At 37.7% G+C, this 20,419-nt stretch overlaps 1 protein-coding gene across 1 annotated transcript in view; it reads left to right on the forward strand.

Annotated features, from left to right (window-relative positions):
• Positions 1-20,419, forward strand: part of DNAJC13 (DnaJ heat shock protein family (Hsp40) member C13) — a 149,837-nt gene that overhangs the window by 107,271 nt on the left and 22,147 nt on the right. Inside the window, exons 39-45 of the mRNA XM_036877277.2 lie at positions 1,164-1,283; positions 2,561-2,740; positions 3,450-3,617; positions 5,440-5,553; positions 15,182-15,298; positions 16,421-16,598; positions 19,284-19,375. Of these exons, the coding sequence (XP_036733172.2) occupies positions 1,164-1,283; positions 2,561-2,740; positions 3,450-3,617; positions 5,440-5,553; positions 15,182-15,298; positions 16,421-16,598; positions 19,284-19,375 (969 nt within the window). The remainder of the gene's footprint in view (positions 1-1,163; positions 1,284-2,560; positions 2,741-3,449; positions 3,618-5,439; positions 5,554-15,181; positions 15,299-16,420; positions 16,599-19,283; positions 19,376-20,419) is intronic.

A 20,419-nucleotide genomic window follows, 5' to 3' on the forward strand; every position in this document is an offset into this window, starting at 1 on the left:
CAGAGTGTCTGATTCAGTGGGTCTGGGGTGGGGAGCTGAGAATTTGGCTTGCTAAGAAATTCCCAGGTGATACTGATACTATTGGTCTGTGTATCACACTCTAGGAACTACTGCACTGAATCACTTTTGATTGGTTTAAATTTCTTTTTTCTTAAAGTAGGACCAGTGTAACGTTTATATCTGTACCATCCAGTTTGAAACATTTATTTTTACCATTCTTGTTCACTTATCTTCCACTTCCTTCCCTACTTTCCTTCTCTACCTCCCTCCCCTGTCTTCAGTATTTTTTTTCAGTTTTATTGAAAAATAATTGACACACATCACTGTATATAAGTTTAAGGCATACAGTTTGATGGTCTGCCTTGTATATTTGCCTCAGTAGGTTCAGCTAATAGCCATCATCTGATAGAGATAAAATAGTCCATTCCTAGTATTTTTTATTGGGTTATTTTCTACTACAAAGAGTACTTAGTAGAGAATACTTTGATAGCAAACCCATCAGGAATTCATTGAGATCATTTATAGAATGCATAAATGTAGCCCTTTTTTGGTTTATGCCAGCAAAATGTAGAAATACAGCAACTAAGTATTGGCTTCCTAGTTTCATCCTCTGTTTTGTAGTTTGGTAGTATATAAACAGAATTGGAATTCTGCAGTGGTAAGCTGGATAAAAAAATACCTTAATCCAGAGGTTGGCAAACTTTTAAAATAAAGGGCCAGAGAGTAACTATCAGAGGCTTTCAGGCTACGTGCAGTCTCTATTGCGTATTTTTTCTTGTGTTTTTTTTACAACTTTTTGAAAATATAAGACTCCCTGTCTTGCCACACAAAAAATAGACTATGGTCAGTTTGTAAATTCTTAGCTCCCTGTCTTGCCACACAAAAAATAGACTATGGTCAGTTTGGCCCATGTGTCATTTGGCCATGGTTTGCCAACCCTGCATCTATGGGAAATATTAACCAGATACACTAGTGATTCGATAAATATATTCTGTTTAATTTTGGAGCATCATATTATATACTTGTGTGTAATTTGGAGCATCATATTAATACTTTATATTATGTATTGGTGTTATTCACAAATCTGTTCATTTGATTTCTGCAACGTTAAGTAAGGAATTCACGTGTGACTCTTCTCCTTTGCCCTGTTGTGTTATCTGCAGGTGTGTGCACACATAAGCAAATGCTATAGTGTGGCTGCTCAGTTTGAAGAATGCCGAGAGAAGATCACAGAAATGCCTGGTGTCATCAGGGATCTCTGTCGGGTGCTGTATCTTGGCAAGGTAGACTTCCATCTTTAGTGCTTTCTGGATACTATCAGCAGTGGGTTTTTCTGTTTAAGTAGACATTCCTCAATTTATAAACAAGTTGTTTCCCTAAAATTATTTTTAAGTAAATTATTTGAATCTCTAAGCATTTTTCATAGAAGCCTTGCTGTAAATGAAGGCTTTTGTTCCTAGGCTGGCCCACAACAAATAAGACTAAAGTGATGTTGCTAAAAGCAAGTGAGTCTCATCTGAACATTAGAAGAGAGGTGGAAAAGGAAAGAGAGAAGACTAAATATATCTAATGAAAGTAAAGGACCATGTAAATCCTCAAACAGAGTCAAGTCACTGCCTGATGGGAAAAGCTTTAGAGATCTGAGAGCTTACTGTTTCCTCCCAGTACAGTGCTGCTGAGGGAAGATGACTGTGGGTAGGTGGGGGAGATGACTGGGAAGGGGGAGAGATTTCTTGGAATAATTGGGCAGGGAGTTACGTTGGAATAGAACAGGATTGGAAGCTGATCCTGAATTGAGGTATCCAGAAATAAGGAATCTGATGAAAATATCTCTTCAGCTATATTTACTTAATGTTCATATAAATGTTTAATAAGAATGCAAACTCTGATATAAAGAGTAAATCCATACACCTGTACTAAATATGTCATTGCTACACTTAAGGTCATTTGTGTGTGAGTTGCTCTTAATGCCTTATCATTATTATTATTATTTTTTAATACAAGAAGTGCTCACAGAACCCAAGAATGGACTAACAGTTACCAAAGGGAAAGGGGCTGGGGAGGATGGGTGGGAAGGGAGGGACAAGGGGGAAAAAGGGGCATTACGATTAAAAGACATAATGTAGAGGGGTGCCCAGGGAGGGCTATACAACACAGAGAAGACAAGTAGTGATTCTATAGCATCCTACTATGCTGATGGACAGTGACTGTAATGGTGTATGTGGGGGGGACTTGGTGATGGGGGGAGTCTAGTAACTGTAATGTTGCTCATGTAATTGTACATTAATGATACCAAAAAAAAAAACAAACAAGTGAAACAGAAAACTATTCCCAGATCTTTGAATATTAGCTTCAAAAAGTAATTCTGTCTTGTCACAGGGTCACTTTTAATTTTAGGCTCCTCAAGGATATTGGATTCAGATTTAGATTGGAATTGAAAATATAAGAGGAGGTAAATAAATTTTAGAGTAAGATAGCTCGTTTGACATACATTCACAAGCAGTTTCTTTGAGAGCTTTTGTTAAACCCTGTAATTAATTCCATCATTCTTATTTATTAGAATATTCCACGGGTGGCTGCTCTTGGAGTAGAATGTGTCAGTTCCTTTGCTGTGGATTTCTGGCTACAGACACATCTGTTTCAGGCTGGAATTTTGTGGCATCTACTTGGCTATCTATTTAATTATGACTACACACTAGAAGAGAGTGGCATCCAGAAAAGTGAAGAAACAAATCAGCAGGTAACTTTCACTCTTTAATGTTGCATTTGAAGTCAAACCATAGGTTAATACTAAAGTAACGTGGAGGAAAGCTCTAGCTGCCCAGAAATCCCCAAGGGATAAAATGTTTTTCAAGGTGACTAAGATTGCTCTTTAAACTCCAAGACTTTTTCTTTTAACGACTTAATGCTGGAAGGATTCAAGGCAGGAAATCTGCAGTGTACTGGATGTAACTTAATCTTGTCTTGATTACTTAGTCACTGTTGTGATTGCATAATTACAGTTGTGTAACGGGGAAATACAGTGATACCTTGGGCTGCTGAGGCCAGCTCCCCATATACTTGAGTATTTATCTGATTTTTGTAGGCATTTTTTCTGTCTCTCCTTTCCTACTCAGTGTCATTCAGTACTTGTATTGTTAGTGTGTGCCTCTAGCAGGCAAGTCTACCTACCTGTGCCCTGCTTCTCACTGTACCCCGAGATGTGCTTCTTCCAGTCTCCTCTAAGATACTGTCTGGGCTATAGATGAGTACATAGATTCTGATGGGCTTTTGTAGAAATAAAAAAAAAAAGCTTTACTAAATAAACTCTGTGACATCAGTTCTGGGGATGTGTGTGCCCTTTTGCTTTCTGCTCTTTAAGTATGTTCTATACAGTTGTGATTCCATAAAATTACTGTGTTACCTGTGTCCAATAATAGATGTACTTCAGTGTTAATTTCTTGTAACAGGAAGTAGCCAACAGCCTTGCCAAACTGAGTGTCCATGCTCTAAGCCGCCTCGGAGGGTATCTACCTGAAGAACAAGCCACCCCAGAAAATCCAACCATAAGGAAAAGTTTAGCTGGCATGCTGACACCCTATGTTGCTAGAAAACTTGCTGTGGTTAGTGCTACTGAGGTATGTGCTTCAAGGAGGTGAGGCCTGGGTTTTGGTGAATTTGGTAAGATCCTTTAAATAGTAGAGGAACACAACAATGTAATTTGCTTTAGGAGATCTAAAAATTGAAAATTTTCACGTCTGAACTAAGAAATTCAGTTTATTGTGGATTACACTGACATCACCACCTTAACAAATCCAGTCTCTCTGTGAGGGTAAATGTTTCCCAGCTATGGAGCTCACCATAATTCTTCAACCTTGAGTCACAAAGGGACAGGGAAGAGAATTAACTTGGAATGGTGTTTCAAAATGAATGGGCAGAGGACTGGGAGTCTGGCAGTCCAGACTATTTTTAGCTATTTCTTATGAACTATGACTTACTTCGAGTCAGGGTTGAAATCCTAAAAATACATACATAAACCACATATGCATTCATGACAAAAACAAGTATGACCTTGGCAGATCTCCCAACCTCTTTGGCCTCTTTTGTGAGGTTTATTGAGAAACAATCTAAGAATGTGTCATTAGAGAATTCAATTACAGAAATCCATGAAATAGAATACTGTGAAGTCATAAGTTGTAAAGGTGTATTTAAAGAGATTAAAAGAGACTGAACACATTTAAGTGAAAAAACTAAATCATACCACTTTTGTTATTTAAAAAAATGAATGGATGGGTAGATCTGTACTAATATGTGAACTGTAATTATATCTGAATGACAGAATTCTAGGCTATTTTTATTTTCTCTAGTGACCATTTAATACTTCTCTAAGGAAAAAAATCCTGAGGCTTCCAAATGTAAAATATTTTTAGAATTTATAATTATCTTATTTGTTTTTTAGTTCAGTCTTATGGAGTCTGGTTTTTTTTTAGTGCAGGCCATTGCTTTTCAGTACCCCAAGAACTTTAGATGCCCCTCTGTTCTTTTTCTGGACTTTGTGTTTACTGATGTGATGTGTTTTGCTGAACATAAAACATTCTTTCCAGAAGTACTAGCAAGTTGTTATAGCCAAAAGTATGAAAAAAAAGTAGCATTTCAAAATCTTGGGCTGCAGTACATCTGGATTTAATGCTTATTTTAAACTGCCAGTTCTCAATGTTTTATAATTTTCTTAACAATATAATTTTGCAGTCATTTTATTTTAACTAGTAGTTAACATTTTGAAAACAAGGGTTGGGGTGCTTTGTATAAGATAGAGGTAATAACCCAATGCTTTCCTTCTGGCATAGAGCTCTGTAAATGTAAAATGTAAAAATGTGTATTAAAATGTATATATACTTTTGAGGAGAGCTAAATAAATCAAAAGTGCACTGGGTGGCTAAGCAGCGATAGGCTATGTCTGCAGAATTACTTAACTCAGCCTCGAACCAGGGTTTGGTGAAGAAAAGTTGAAGTGACTCGGCTTGTAAATTCTATTTCCCTTCCTAGCAGTATGCTTCATGACGACTGAGATTTTGTTTTCAGATACATGTATGTAAAGGTAGTATGGTATGATTCTTTTTAAGCTTACCTTTACTGTTTATTAAATGCTTTACCACAAAGTATCTTCTGTAATTGTTCTGGTGGCAGAGCAGTTAAACTATGAAGTCAAACTGACTCAAACTGGAATCACAGTTTCACCAGGTACGGGCTGTGTGACCTCGGGCAAATAATTTGAGTGCTTTCAGTTTGGATTTTTCTCAGCTGCAAAATGAATAATATCAATAATCTTGTTAGAATTGTTGAGCTCTATTATACATAAGATACCTATTATAGTGCTTGACGTATAGTAGACAAGTATAGCAAATGATAATTTCAATTTGTTTTTTTCTAAATGTTACAAAATATTAATATCTTCTTTAGATATTGAAGATGCTTAACAGTAACACAGAGAGCCCATATTTGATATGGAACAATTCTACAAGAGCAGAACTACTTGAATTTCTGGAAAACCAACAAGAAAGCATGATTAAAAAAGTATGTCACAATTTGATACATTTTTGTGTAACTTTAATGAAATACTCTCTGAAAAAATAACTTAGTATTGACAAAACAGAAACCCACTTTTTCCATTTGGTATTAATTAAGCCTATAGATTTTTGCCACCTAGTACTTGGCCCACTTAAGAACAATGTTTTTACTGTATTTATTGATGCATTAGAATTTATTATTGGTGCCACCTGTCATGTAGCTATCTCCTCTTTCAAGAGTTTTTGTACCCAAAAGCCCTCTTTTAATTGTTCTCTTCAGCCTCTTTTCCCCAGTAAATTGCTTTCTGGTATCAAAATTGAGTAATTTTTCCTATCCTGCCACCTTCTTGTGGAGAAGCTGTGAAGTCATGAGAAAAACCAAAGACAGTAGGATGGGAGATGAGGAGAAGGCCTGGATACTCCTGGATATACTGGTTGAGTCTTGATGGTTTAGAAAACACTTACATTTGTGGGTTTGAAATTTGTTTAAGAGTAACCACTATTGTTATGTCCTAAATTTTTCAAAATTTGCTTTTGAACTCATTTCATGATAATCACTCAGAACTTCCTACAGATAGAAGTGTTGAGAATTGCAGAGCTAGGGAGAACAGGCTTCACAGTTCAATGTATCTTCTGTTCTTTTGCCAGAAGAGACAACATCTTCTCTTTGTTTAGCACTTCACACTTTATTATATACTTTGACTTTTTTATTTCAGTCCAACCTAAATTCTGTGTGGTTTAAATGTAAATCTTCACTGGGACTGTTTTCTCCCATTGCTCTTTTCTTTTTTCTCTAAATGGAAAATCTTCTTGATTTTTCAGCCTATATGGTATTATCCCGCCTTTTTTAAAATTCAGACACCTTGTTTTCCAGCATTTATTTCAGTGCATTACATCATAAAGCACATTCTAAGTGTATTAATTTCTTAGCTCTATCACCCTATATCTGACAAGGCCAAATTGTTGCTGAGTGGAGTGAGAAGAGTCAAGTGTTATATTTGCTTTATAAATACTAGCTCCTAAGACACTTCATCAGCTTTCGAAATTTTTTTTTTTTTTTGCAGATAATTATTTTTTATTAAAGGGTAGTTGACACACAGTATTACATTACATTAGTTTCAGGTGTCCAACATAGTGATTCAACATTTATATACATGATAATTCTAGGTACCAGCTATCACCATACCAAGTTGTTACAATATTTTGACTATATTCCTTATGCTATACATTACATCCCGGTTACTTATTTATTTTACCATTGAAAGTGTGTACTTTTTTGGTTGTGAGGGCATCTCTCATATTTATTGATCAAATGGTTGTTAACAACAATAAAATTCTGTATAGGGGAGTTAATGCTCAATGCACAATCATTAATCCACCCCAAGCCTAATTTTCGTCAGTCTCCAATCTTCTGAGGCATAACAAGTTCTCACATGGAGAACAAATTCTTACATAGTGAATAAGTTACATAGTGAACAGTACAAGGGCAGTCATCACAGAAACTTTCGGATTTGCTCATGCATTATGAACTATAAAGAGTCAGTTCAAATATGAATACTCATTTGATTTTTATACTTGATTTATATGTGGATACCACATTTCTCTCTTTATTATTATTATTTTTAATAAAATGCTGAAGTGGTAGGTAGATACAAGATAAAGGTAGAAAACATAGTTTAGTGTTGTAAGAGAGCAAGTGTAGATGATCAGGTGTGTGCCTGTAGACTATGTGTTAATCCAAGCTAGACAAGGGCAATAAAACATCCACGTATGCAGAAGATTTCTCTCAGAACAGGGGGGATGAGGTTCTAAGCCTCACGTCTGTTGATCCCCAATTTCTCACCTGATGACCCCCTGCGACTGTGCCTGTCTTAGGTTGTTCCTCCCTTGAGGAATCTTACCCGTCTCTGGCTAACCAGTCATCTTTCGGGGCCATACAGGAAAATGTAAATTTGTTAAGTGAGAGAGAAGCCTTATTGTTTGAAATGGTTAGCTTTTTATTTCTTTGCATATTTATGCCCTGTAGCTTCTATGCCCAGCATTTGTCTTGAGGTATCTTTACCACTTGGAAGAATTATGATACTCGGTAAATTTGATATGAGGCACGAGTTCTATTTAAGGGTTGTAATTAGGAAGGAAGAAGAAAAGCTATCGAAGTAGCAGGCGGAAGAAAACATGGGAAGATTGATTATTTCTTTGACATATCTTCTTGTAGAGTAACTTCAGCATGTATAGGTTTTAAATTACTACTTAAATTGCGCACACACATTAACGTAATAGGAGTATAGTTACATAACCAAAGCATACCTGTAATTACCAGCCATCTCCAGTGAAACCAAGAAAACCAGTTAGGCACCTTAGGCCTTTGTGAAAACTTATCTATGATATGGTGGATATTGTCCAACTGAACTTGAACAGTCTGAGAGAAATCAGACAAATTAAAACAACCCATTCCTGGGGACTGTTCACATGCCATATGTTCTTTTAACAGTAAATAGTCTGTAGTTGTAAGACTTTGGAGCGCTACAATTTGCACTTCTCCAAATTCTTGGTTGAGTTCCAACAGTATAGATCCAGTCAAATTTGTTGTTTTACTGTATGCACAGGTCAGCTTAGATATCTCCTTCCTCATTCCCATGGCAAGTCCAGGAACTGGTGGGATGAGTGCATCTACAGCTGTAGCAGTGCGTGGATCTTTGTTGGGGGTTTTTGATGATCATCTTCTGGCATGAGTCTTCCAGAGATTGCAGATGTTGGAAGTTCTTTTTCATATCATATCTTAGTTCATTTTCGGGGTAGCCCAATTAGGCTTTGATCCTCTGTATAAACACAAACAGACCCTTTGCCTACACTTTTATATGCCCTTTATACCCTTGTGAGGAACTCGTTGGAGGTTACCACACAGGAACTGCCCTTTTTTTTTTTCTGCTTTGTTTTTGGTATCACTAATCTACACTTACATGACGAATATTATGTTTACTAGGCTCTCCCCTATACCAGGTCTCCCCTATAAACCCCTTTACAGTCACTGTCCATCAGCATAGCAAAATGTTGTAGAATCACTACTTGCCTTCTCTGTGTTGTACAGCCCTCCCTTTTCTCCTACCCCCCCATGCATGCTAATCTTAATACCCTCCTACTTCTCCCCCCCTTATACCTCCCTACCCACCCATCCTCCCCAGTCCCTTTCCCTTTGGTACCTGTTAGTCCATTCTTGAGTTCTGTGATTCTGCTGCTGTTTTGTTCCTTCAGTTTTTCCTTTGTTCTTATATTCCACAGATAAGTGAAATCATTTGGTATTTCTCTTTCTCCGCTTGGCTTGTTTCACTGAGCATAATACCCTCCAGCTCCATCCATATTGCTGCAAATGGTTGGATTTGCCCTTTTCTTATGGCTGAGGAGTAGTCCATTGTGTATATGTACCACATCTTCTTTATCCATTCATCTACTGATGGACATTTAGGTTGCTTCCATTTCCTAGCTATGGTAAATAGTGCAGTGATAAACATAGGGGTGCATCTGTCTTTTTCAAACTGGAGTGCTGCATTCTTAGGGTAAATTCCTACAAGTGGAATTCCTGGGTCAAATGGTATTTCTATTTTGAGCATTTTGAGGAACCTCCATACTGCTTTCCACAATGGTTGAAGTAATTTACATTCCCACTAGCAGTGTAGGAGGGTTCCCCTTTCTCCACAGCCTCGCCAGCATTTGTTGTTGTTTGTCTTTTCGATGAAGGCGATCCTTACTGGTGTGAGGTGATACCTCATTGTAGTTTTAATTTGCATTTCTCTGATAATTAGCAATGTGGAGCATCTTTTCATGTGTCTGTTGGCCATCTGTATTTCTTTTTTGGAGAACTGTCTATTCAGTTCCTCTACCCATTTTTTATTTGGGTTATTTGTTTTTTGTTCGTTGAGGCGTGTGAGCTGTTTATATATACTGGACGTCAAGCCTTTATCGGACGTGTCATTTTCAAATATATTCTCCCATACTGTAGGGTTCCTTTTTGTTCTATTGATGGTGTCTTTTGCTGTACAGAAGCTTTTCAGCTTAATATAGTCCCACTTACTCATTTTTGCTGTTGTTTTCCTTGCCCAGGGAGATATGTTCAAGAAGAGGTCACTCATGTTTATGTCTAAGAGGTTTTTGCCTATGTTTTCTTCCAAGAGTTTAATGGTTTCATGACTTACATTCAGGTCTTTGATCCATTTTGAGTTTACTTTTGTATATGGGGTTAGACAATGGTCCAGTTTCATTCTCCTACATGTAGCTGTCCAGTTTTGCCAGCACCACCTGTTGAAGAGACTGTCATTTCCCCATTGTATGTCCATGGCTCCTTTATCAAATATTAATTGACCATATATGTCTGGGTTAATGTCTGGATTCTCTAGTCTGTTCCATTGGTCTGTGGCTCTGCTCTTGTGCCAGTACCAAATTGTCTTGATTACTATGGGTTTATAGTAGAGCTTGAAGTTGGGGAGTGAGATCCCCCCTACTTTATTCTTCTTTCTCAGGATTGCTTTCGCTATTCGGGGTCTTTGGTGTTTCCATATGAATTTTTGAATTATTTGTTCCAGTTCATTGAAGAATGTTGCTGGTAGTTTCATAGGGATTGCATCAAATCTGTATATTGCTTTGGGCAGGATGGCCATTTTAACGATATTAATTCTTCCTAGCCACGAGCATGGGATGAGTTTCCATCTGTTAGTGTCCCCTTTAATTTCTCTTAAGAGTGACTTGTAGTTTTCTGAGTATAAGTCTTTCACTTCTTTGCTTAGGTTTATTCCTAGGTATTTTATTTTTTTGATGCAATTGTGAATGGAGTTGTTTTCCTGATTTCTCTTTCTGTTGGTTCATTGTTAGTATATAGGAAAGCCACAGATTTCTGTGTGTTGATTTTGTACCCTGCAACTTTGCTGTATTCCGATATCAGTTCTAGTAATTTTGGGGTGGAGTCTTTAGGGTTTTTTATGTACAGTATCATGTCACCTGCAAATAGTGACAGTTTAACTTCTTCTTTACCAATCTGGATTCCTTGTATTGTTTTGTTTTGTCTGATTGCTGTGGCTAGGACCTCCAGTACTATGTTGAATAACAGTGGGGAGAGTGGGCATCCCTGTCTAGTTCCCGATCTCAGAGGAAAAGCTTTCAGCTTCTCGCTGTTCAATATAATGTTGGCTGTGGGTTTATCATAGATGGCCTTTATTATGTTGAGGTACTTGCCCTCTATTCCCATTTTGCTGAGAGTTTTTATCATGAATGGATGTTGAACTTTGTCAAATGCTTTTTCAGCATCTATGGAGATGATCATGTGGTTTTTGTCTGTCTTTTTGTTGATGTGGTGGATGATGCTGATGGACTTTCGAATGTTGTACCATCCTTGCATCCCTGGGATGAATCCCACTTGGTCATGGTGTATGATCCTTTTGATGTATTTTTGAATTCGGTTTGCTAATATTTTGTTGAGTATTTTTGCATCTACGTTCATCAGGGATATTGGTCTGTAGTTTTCTTTTTTGGTGGGGTCTTTGCCTGGTTTTGGTATTAGGGTGATGTTAGCTTCATAGAATGAGTTTGGAAGTATCCCTTCCTCCTCTATTTTTTGGAAAACTCTAAGGAGAATGGGTATTATGTCTTCCCTGTATGTCTGATAAAATTTCGAGGTAAATCCTTCTGGCCCGGGGGTTTTGTTCTTTGGTAGTTTTTTGATTACCGCTTCAATTTCATTGCTGGTAATTGGTCTGTTTAGATTTTCTGTTTCTTTCTGGATCAGTCTTGGAAGGTTGTATTTTTCTAGGAAGTTGTCCATTTCTCCTAGGTTTCCCAGCTTGTTAGCATATAGGTTTTCATAGTATTCTCTAATAATTCTTTGTATTCCTGAGGGGTCCGTCGTGATTTCATTTTTTTTTCGTTTCTGATACTGTTGATTTGTGTTGACTGTCTTTTCCTCTTAATAAGTCTGGCTAGAGGCTTATCTATTTTGTTTATTTTCTCGAAGAACCAGCTCTTGGTTTCATTGATTTTTGCTATTGTTTTATTCTTCTCAATTTTATTTATTTCTTCTCTGATCTTTATTATGTCCCTCCTTCTGCTGACCTTAGGCCTCATTTGTTCTTCTTTTTCCAATTTCGATAATTGTGACATTAGACCATTCATTTGGGATTGTTCTTCCTTTTTTAAATATGCTTGGATTGCTATATACTTTCCTCTTAAGACTGCTTTTGCTGCGTCCCACAGAAGTTGGGGCTTAGTGTTGTTGTTGTCATTTGTTTCCATATATTGCTGGATCTCCATTTTGATTTGGTCATTGATCCATTGATTATTTAGGAGCGTGTTGTTAAGCCTCCATGTGTTTGTGAGCCTCTTTGCTTTCTTTGTACAGTTTATTTCTAGTTTTATGCCTTTGTGTCTGAAAAGTTGGTTGGTAGGATTTCAATCATTTGGAATTTTCTGAGGCTCTTTTTGTGGCCTAGTATGTGGTCTATTCTGGAGAATGTTCCATGTGCACTTGAGAAGAAGGTATATCCTGTTGCTTTTGGATGTAGAGTTCTGTAGATGTCTATTAGGTCCATCTGCTCTACTGTGTTGTTCAGTGCTTCCGTGTCCTTAATTATTTTCTGCCCAGTGGATCTATCCTTTGGGGTGAGTGGTGTGTTGACGTCTCCTAGAATGAATGCACTGCAGTCTATTTCCCCCTTTAGTTCTGTTAGTATTTGTTTCACATATGCTGGTGCTCCTGTGTTGGGTGCATATATATTTAGAATGGTTATATCCTCTTGTTTGACTGAGCCCTTTATCATTATGTAGTGTCCTTCTTTATTTCTTGTTACTTTCTTTGTTTTGAAGTCTATTTTGTCTGATATTAGTACTGCAACCCTTCTTTCTTTTTGCTGTTGTTTGCCTGAAATATGTTTTTCCATCCCTTGACTTTTACTCTGTACATGTCTTTGGGTTTGAGGTGAGTTTCTTGTAAGCAGCATATAGATGGGTCTTGCTTTTTTATCCATTCTATTACTCTGTGTCTTTTGATTGGTACATTCAGTCCATTAACATTTAGGGTGACTATTGAAAGATACGTACTTATTGCCATTGCAGGCTTTAAATTCGTGGTTACCAAAGGTTCAAGGTTAGCCTCTTTAGTATCTTACTGCCTAACTTAGCTCACTTATTGAGCTGTTATGTACACTGTCTGGAGATTCTTTTCTTCTCTCCCTTCTTATTCCTCCTCCTCGATTCTTCATATGTTGGGTGTTTTGTGCTGTGCTCTTTCTAGGAGTGCTCCTATCTCTAGCAGTCCCTGTAAGATGTCCTGTAGAGGTGGTTTGTGGGAAGCAAATTCCCTCAGCTTTTGTTTGTCTGGGAATTGTTTAATCCCACCATCATATTTGAATGATAGTCGTGCTGGATACAGTATCCTTGGTTCAAGGCCCTTCTGTTTCATTGCATTTAATATGTCATTGCATTCTCTTCTGGCCTGTAGGGTTTCTGTCGAGAAGTCTGATGTTAGCCTGATGGGTTTTCCTTTATAGGTGACCTTTTTCTCTCTAGCTGCCTTTAAAACTCTTTCCTTGTCCTTGATCCTTGCCATTTTAATTATTATGTGTCTTGGTGTTGTCCTCCTTGGATCCTTTCTGTTGGGGGTTCTGTGTATTTCCGTGGTCTGTTCGATTATTTCCTCCCCCAGTTTGGGTAAGTTTTCAGCAATTATTTCGTCTAAGATATTTTCCATCCCTTTTCCTCTCTCTTCTTCTTCTGGTACCCCTATAATACGGATATTGTTCCTTTGGGATTGGTCACACAGTTCTCTTAATATTGTTTCATTCCTGGAGATCCTTTTATCTCTCTCTATGTCAGCTTCTATGCGTTCCTGTTCTCTGGTTTCAATTCCATCAATGGCCTCTTGCATCCTATCCATTCTGCTTATAAACCTTTCCAGAGTTTGTTTCATTTCTGTGATCTCCTTTCTGGCATATGTGATCTCCCTCCAGACTTCATCCCATATCTCTTGCGTATTTCTCTGCATCTCTGTCAGCATGTTTATGATTCTTATTTTGAATTCTTTGTCAGGAAGACTGGTTAGGTCTGTCTCCTTCTCCGGTGTTGTCTCTGTGATCGTTGTCTGCCTGTAGCTTTGCCTTTTCATGGTGATAGGAATAGTTTGCAGAGCTGTGACGAGTGACGGCTAGAAGAAGTTCCTTTCTTGTTGGTTTGTGGCCCTCCTCTCCTGGGAGAACAGCGACCTCTAGTGGCTTGTGCTGGGCAGCTGGGCGCAGACAGGGTTTCTGCTTCCTGCCCGGCTGCTGTGGAGTTTATCTCCGCTGTTGCTGTGGGCGTGGCCTGGCTCGGGCAGCTGCTCCAAAGTGGTGGAGTCGCGTTGGAGCAGGAGCTGCTGGGAAGCTATTTATCTCCGTAAGGGGCCTCCCTGGTCCGTGCAGCCCAGGGGTTAGGGTGCCCAGAGATCCCCGGATTTCCTACCTCTGGATTAAGTGTCCCTCCCTGCCCCTTTAAGACTTCCAACAAGCACCCGCCAAATCGAAACAACGACCACAAAAAATATTAATAATAATAATAATAATAATAATAATAATAATAATAATAATAATAATTTTTAAATAAAAAAAAAATTTTTTTAATTAAAAAAAAAGGTGGCCGCTCGTTTTTATTTATTCTCCGGAGCCAGCCTCAGGCATCTGCTCACCAGTCTTGCTGCCCTGTTTCCCTAGTATTGGGGTCCCTATCCCTTTAAGACTTCCAAAAAGCGCTCACCAAAACAAAACAGCAAAAAAAAAAAAAAAATAGTCGCACGCTTTTCTGGTGTCCTCCGGCGCCAGGCCTCCGGTACCCGCTCACTGTTCTTGCTGCCCTGTTTCCCTAGTACTGGGGTCCATATCCCTTTAAGGCTTCCAAAAAGCGCTCACCAAAACAAAACAGCAAAAAAAAAAAAAAAAAATAGTCGCACGCTTTTCTGGTGTCCTCCGGCGCCAGGCCTCCGGTACCCGCTCCCTGTTCTTGCTGCCCTGTTTTCCTAGTATCCAGGGCCCTGCATTCTGGCCCGGATGCCTGGGGCTGGGTGTTGGGCAGTCCTGGGCTCTGTCTCCCTCCCGCTCTGCCTATTCTTCTCCCGCTGGGAGCTGGGGGGATGGGCGTTCGGCTCCCGCCGGGCCGGGGCTTGTATCTTACTCCCTTCGCGAGGCGCTGGGTTCTCTCAGGTGCACATGTGGTCTGGATATTGTCCTGTGTCCTCTGGTCTTTATTCTAGGAAGAGTTGTCTTTGTTATATTTTCGTAGATACATGTGGTTTTGGGAGGAGATTTCCGCTGCTCTACTCACGCCGCCATCTTCCGATCCCCCAGCTTTCGAAATTTTTAAATGAGTTACAACATTAATCATTGGACTGAAAATAACATAACTCTATGCCTGATCCAGAGTCCATATTACCAGTTATAAACATTAAAATTTCATTGAGTGCTGTGTTGTTTATTCCAACATCTTTTTACTCTCTGGAAAACGAATGGATCTTTCAAATTATCTATTAAGTTATTAAACTGAATATAGGTAGATATAAGATTTAAAAACTATGAAGACACTTATGATTCTGATTTACATCTAACAGTCTTATTTTCTTTTTTAAAAAGGCGGATTGTGACAAAACTTACGGATCAGAATTTGTCTATAGTGATCATGCCAAAGAACTTATTGTAGGGGAGATTTTTGTTAGGGTGTATAATGAAGTCCCTACCTTCCAACTAGAGGTAAGCCCTGTACTTTGAGTTTTGTCTGATACCTTTGCTCATTTGTTACTGAAAGCTACTAGTTTATTTTCACTGAATGCATTGAAATGATAGCTGTTCTTACCAAATGTTATTTTATACTAACTTGGTATGTGAAGGGGTGAAAATTGATGACTTACATTCTCTTTATTTTGAGGAATTTAATGTTGTGGATTCATAAATAATGTTTTCCCTGCCCAGCTATTCCTTATATTTTATACATAATGCTACCCCATGTGTATATGCCTTCAGCTTACTGGTCTCTCATGGGAGTGCAAGGTCACACTTACATACTCCATCATGTAGACTGTCAGACCACCAGACAGTTTTTCTCTGGACGGTTATTAAAAGAAAGTAAAAAAATACAGGTGGAGAGCAATGAGATTTTTTTAGAATGTGACTGGGATCCTTTTGTGTGATGATCCCTAATCACTTTGAGAAGTAAATGAGGAGCTGCCTTTTCTGTTTAGTGTTTGGGGATGGTATAGGAATTTTTTGTTGGAATTTTTTTTTGAGAGGGTGCCAGGAGGATTTTTTAGTTGCTTGGTTTGTAAAGAGGAAGACGTAAGGCTTTATTTTAGAGTTTGCTCCTGGAAAAAAGGAATTTACTAAACCGTAATGTGTATTATTTATCACAGTGTAATATATATAAATAGCTAAGCTTATTTATATCTTATGTTATACATATAATATATATAAGTAGTTAAGCAGAATGAGTTCAGTGATTTGTGAAGTCTTAGAAAACTGTCTTTAGAATTTATATTCTAAATATAATAAATTATTAAGTATACAAATATAACCAAATTGTAGAACTTGCATATCACACCACCAGCTACTTTGATTGGTAAAGGAAAAAGATACTCTAACCTCAGAAGTACTGATGGGAGGATATCATCTCTAATGTATTAGGACAAAAAATGTTGAGAAACATTTTCTAATGCAGTCAGGTTTTATTTCCTTCCTCCTTCCCCCTTTTTAATCCATAGGTGTATTCTTATGTATGTATAATTTATTCACTTTCATAGCTTAAAATTTTTGTTTTTGTTGTTGCTCTAGAGTCTTTGTTATACTGGTTATGTCTCAATGTTTCTCCATTTGACTTAGGCCCCAAAGGCATTTGGTGCAAGTCTCCTGGATTATATAGGCTCCCAGGCCCAGTACCTCCACACATTCATGGCGATCACAAATGCTGCAAAAGTGGAGTCAGAGCAACATGGAGACCGCCTGCCAAGAGTGGAAATGGCTTTGGAGGCTCTGAGAAATGTTATTAAATATAATCCAGGTATGTGATGATACCGTTGATCAATAAGATTCTTAAAATAAAAAGGGTCTTAAGTTCCAGTTCTCAATTTTTTTTTTGGAAATACATTATTTCAGATTTCATGACAAGAAGACAAACATACACCCTGGCAATATATGTAGTTATGTATGAGGGGATTGCTATGTGGATATGTGGATTTTTTTTTCTGAGAGAGCATCTCTCATATTTATTGATCAAATGGTTGTTAACAGTTAACAACAATAAAATTCTGTACAGGGGACTCAATGCACAATCATTAATCCACCCCAAGCCTAATTTTCATCAGTCTCCAATCTTCTGAAGCACAACAAACAAGTTCTTACATGGTGAACAAATTCTTACATAGTGAGTAAGTTCTTACATGGTGAACAGTACAAGGGCAGTCATCACAGAAACTTTCGGTTTTGATCACGCATTATGAACTACAAACAATAAGGTCAGATATGAATATTCGTTTGATTTTTATACTTGATTTATATGTGAATCCCACATTTCTCCATTATTATTATTATTATTATTATTAATAAAATACTGAAGTGGTAGGTAGATGCAAGATAAAGGTAGAAAACATAGTTTAGTGCTGTAAGAAAGCAAATGTAGATGATCAGGTGTGTCCTTATAGGCTATTAATCCAAGCTAGACAAGGGCAACAAAACATCCATGGATGCAGAAGATTTCTCTCAAAACGGGGGGTGAGGTTCTAAGCCTCACCTCTGTTGATCCCCAATTTCTCACCTGATGACCCCCCTGCGACTGTGCCTGTCTTAGGTTGTTCCTCCCTTGAGGAATCTTACCCGTCTCTGGCTAACCAGTCATCTTCCGGGGCCATACAGGGAAATGTAAAGTTGGTAAGTGAGAGGGAAGCCATATTGTTTGAAAAGGTTAGCTTTTTACTTCCTTGCAGATTTATGCCCTGTGGGTTTTTTGCCCAGCATTTGTCTTGAGGTATCTTTACCTCCAGTTCTCAATTTTATCAGAGAAAATTATACTTGGTTTTTGACCCCGTAATATTTTTACATATAAACATAGGTAGGCTTGAAAGAAAGTTCAAGTCAGTCATATCTCTAAGAGAAAATCAATGTCAATAAGTTGAAAAGGCAGAATAACTTGGTAGTGTATAAAATTTCATACTGATTGCGGAAGTTGATATACCATATGTAAGTGCTTCAGTTAGGTTTCTTTTTTAGGTGATCTATGATCTGATTTTTGCCTCTTTTGGCCCCTAATGCAATGCTATGTACATATGGGCACTCATAATTTTGCAAAACTGCCTGAAGCTTTTGGTGTATAATAAATGAAATAATAAGAAGGTGAGGGTTCTCATTCTTAAGATAACATTCCCCAAAACATTGTCACTCTTGACTGAGTCTAGGGAGATGGATGAAAGAAAATCTGAAAGCTGTTTCCCAGTCTAACTTTGATAACAAATATAGAATATAAGACCTAAAACAATAGAAATTCAATTTAAGTTACTTAAAGACACCAGATCTTTTTTATAAATGTTTACCATTAACTGTCTGGTACTTCTTTTGCTCTTTTCAGTACATATATTGCTGTACTATTGAAATTCTGACTTTCTGGTATTGCCACCAAGTTACTCAAATAAAATAAGAGCAATGAAATGTTAGGAAAATTAATCATTCCCAAAATATACATTGGGATGTTATTAAAGACAGTTTTATAAAATCTGAAGAAAACTTCATTTCTCATTTCTTGGAGTTGACATAGTAAAACATTACTAGTGGTGCATTAGGTACAAAGAAATTGCAGCAAAGCAGGCTGTTGATTGGAATTTTAAAAAATTGAGGAAGTGTTTGCACAAAAATTTTGAAGGAATCTGTAAAGTTCATGGATCAGGATCCCATGCTCTCGTAATTTAGAAGTATGATTTCTATCATTGATGTATTGATAATTGTTGTCTGTTAGAGAAGTGGTTTGAAAATTAATTTAATAGCAACCTATTTACGGAATATTTTCAGACTCTTTAAGTTGAGGTCTTATGAATTACGAGTCCTCAAAAGATTACAAAGTACATATCATATGTTTTATGACAATAAAGCAAAAGGAAAAATACTGAACAAGACCTGAATATTTAATGTTTTTGTTTTAAAAACAAAATGTTAGTAAATATATGAGATTGGGATTTGAGGTGGGTAGGAATAGAAATACCATTCAATTTAACATATTTTCACAAGGATCCCTTTGCATATGCATATTGGTTGGTTGTAATTTAGTCTTCAAGTGACAGAGTTCTAACTCAGTCTTAAGTAAAAACCAAATGATATCACACTCCCAAAATACAAGTAGGCTGAGGGAGGGGGGTAGCCCTAAGGTCTAGAGGTAAATAGTAAAATAACCACCTTACACCCTTGATTTTTAAGTTGTGTTTGGATTACATATGTGATAAGTTTCTTGTTTTTAGCCTGATGGCTAGAGGTAGGAATGGAAATGAAATCACAACAAACCTAAAAGACCCTATCTTACTTTTGCTTCCTAAGATTTATTGCTGCTTAGAGATTCTCCAGTCACTTTGTGTCACAGGTGTTCAGAAAAGGTTGTCAGAGACTTAACATTGATAGTAAACGACAGTATATATTGGTTTTCCGAAAACTTATAATTTAAAACATCCTTGAAAATAAAAATGAACTTTTCCTCCTTACTCCCTAGGCTCTGAAAGTGAATGCATTGGGCATTTTAAGTTAATATTTTCTCTCCTCCGAGTTCATGGAGCTGGTCAAGTGCAGCAGCTGGCTTTGGAGGTAAAATTTAGTATTATAGCTTAATCAGCATAAGTTCTTTTAATTGAAAAGTGTGCTGTATTCCTCACCATTACTGTATATGGTTTAAGCCTTGATTAATTACCATCTGCAGTTGAATGGAAGCTTACACGTGGTATGAGTTTGTATTTTTTCACCTATTAAGTAAAGTGAATATGTGTTTAAAATTCGAATTACTATACTCTTTTCAAAGAGCAGATGTTGCATGGTGGTGTTTAGCATGGTTCCCTCTATGGCATTGTCATGCATCAGAACTTAGGATGCATGTGGTGTGGGTTAAGGAATTGGCTTTACTGGGAAAGATTAGATATTACAGCTCATTAATAAGAGGAAGAAGGATTTCTCAATGTCCCAACGGAGAGACATGTTAAGACCAAGCACTCTGCTGGCTGCACAGTGGGTTTGTGCTCTAGAGGATGGACTCAACCCACTCCCCTTCAGTTGAGTTCCCTTCTCAGGGGTCTAGTACATAAGCAATCTTTTCAGTGATGGTTGGAGACAGACAGCTGGGGTGTTATGCTGTCTACAGGAGCTGTGTAGGAAAGCCAGCTGCCCAGAACCTGAGCGCCTTAGGGGTGCAAGAGAAGTTGGAGGCCCCTTCCTCAGGAGAATGAAATCACTGGTCCCATGGAAAGCTGTTTGGGTGCAGCCTTTTCCTCTGGCTGGTCGTTGGTCACAGGGGACTTGTCCAGACAACCCAGAATGAGCTCCCAGGATCATTTTTCAGATGATCCCACCCATCATAACACACACAATTTACTGTAAAGAACACAAAGTTCATCCCTGCAATAACAGGTTTATGATGGTTTATGAGTGATTTGTATAATGTGTTCTTAGATTGCATTTTGACTTAAAAGAGATTTTAAATAATAAAAGTTAAATTGGTCAAAAAGCTTACTAAGCATAGCTTCTTTTGATTGACAAGTATGCTACTCTACTTAATCCTCCAAGTACCTTGTAACTCAAAATAAATACTAAATTTAGGATGCATTACTTTGGGATACAATTCACATGGTTCAAGTTAAG

The sequence above is a fragment of the Manis pentadactyla genome, chromosome 1 (assembly GCF_030020395.1).
Source record: "Manis pentadactyla isolate mManPen7 chromosome 1, mManPen7.hap1, whole genome shotgun sequence".
NCBI lineage: Eukaryota > Metazoa > Chordata > Mammalia > Pholidota > Manidae > Manis > Manis pentadactyla.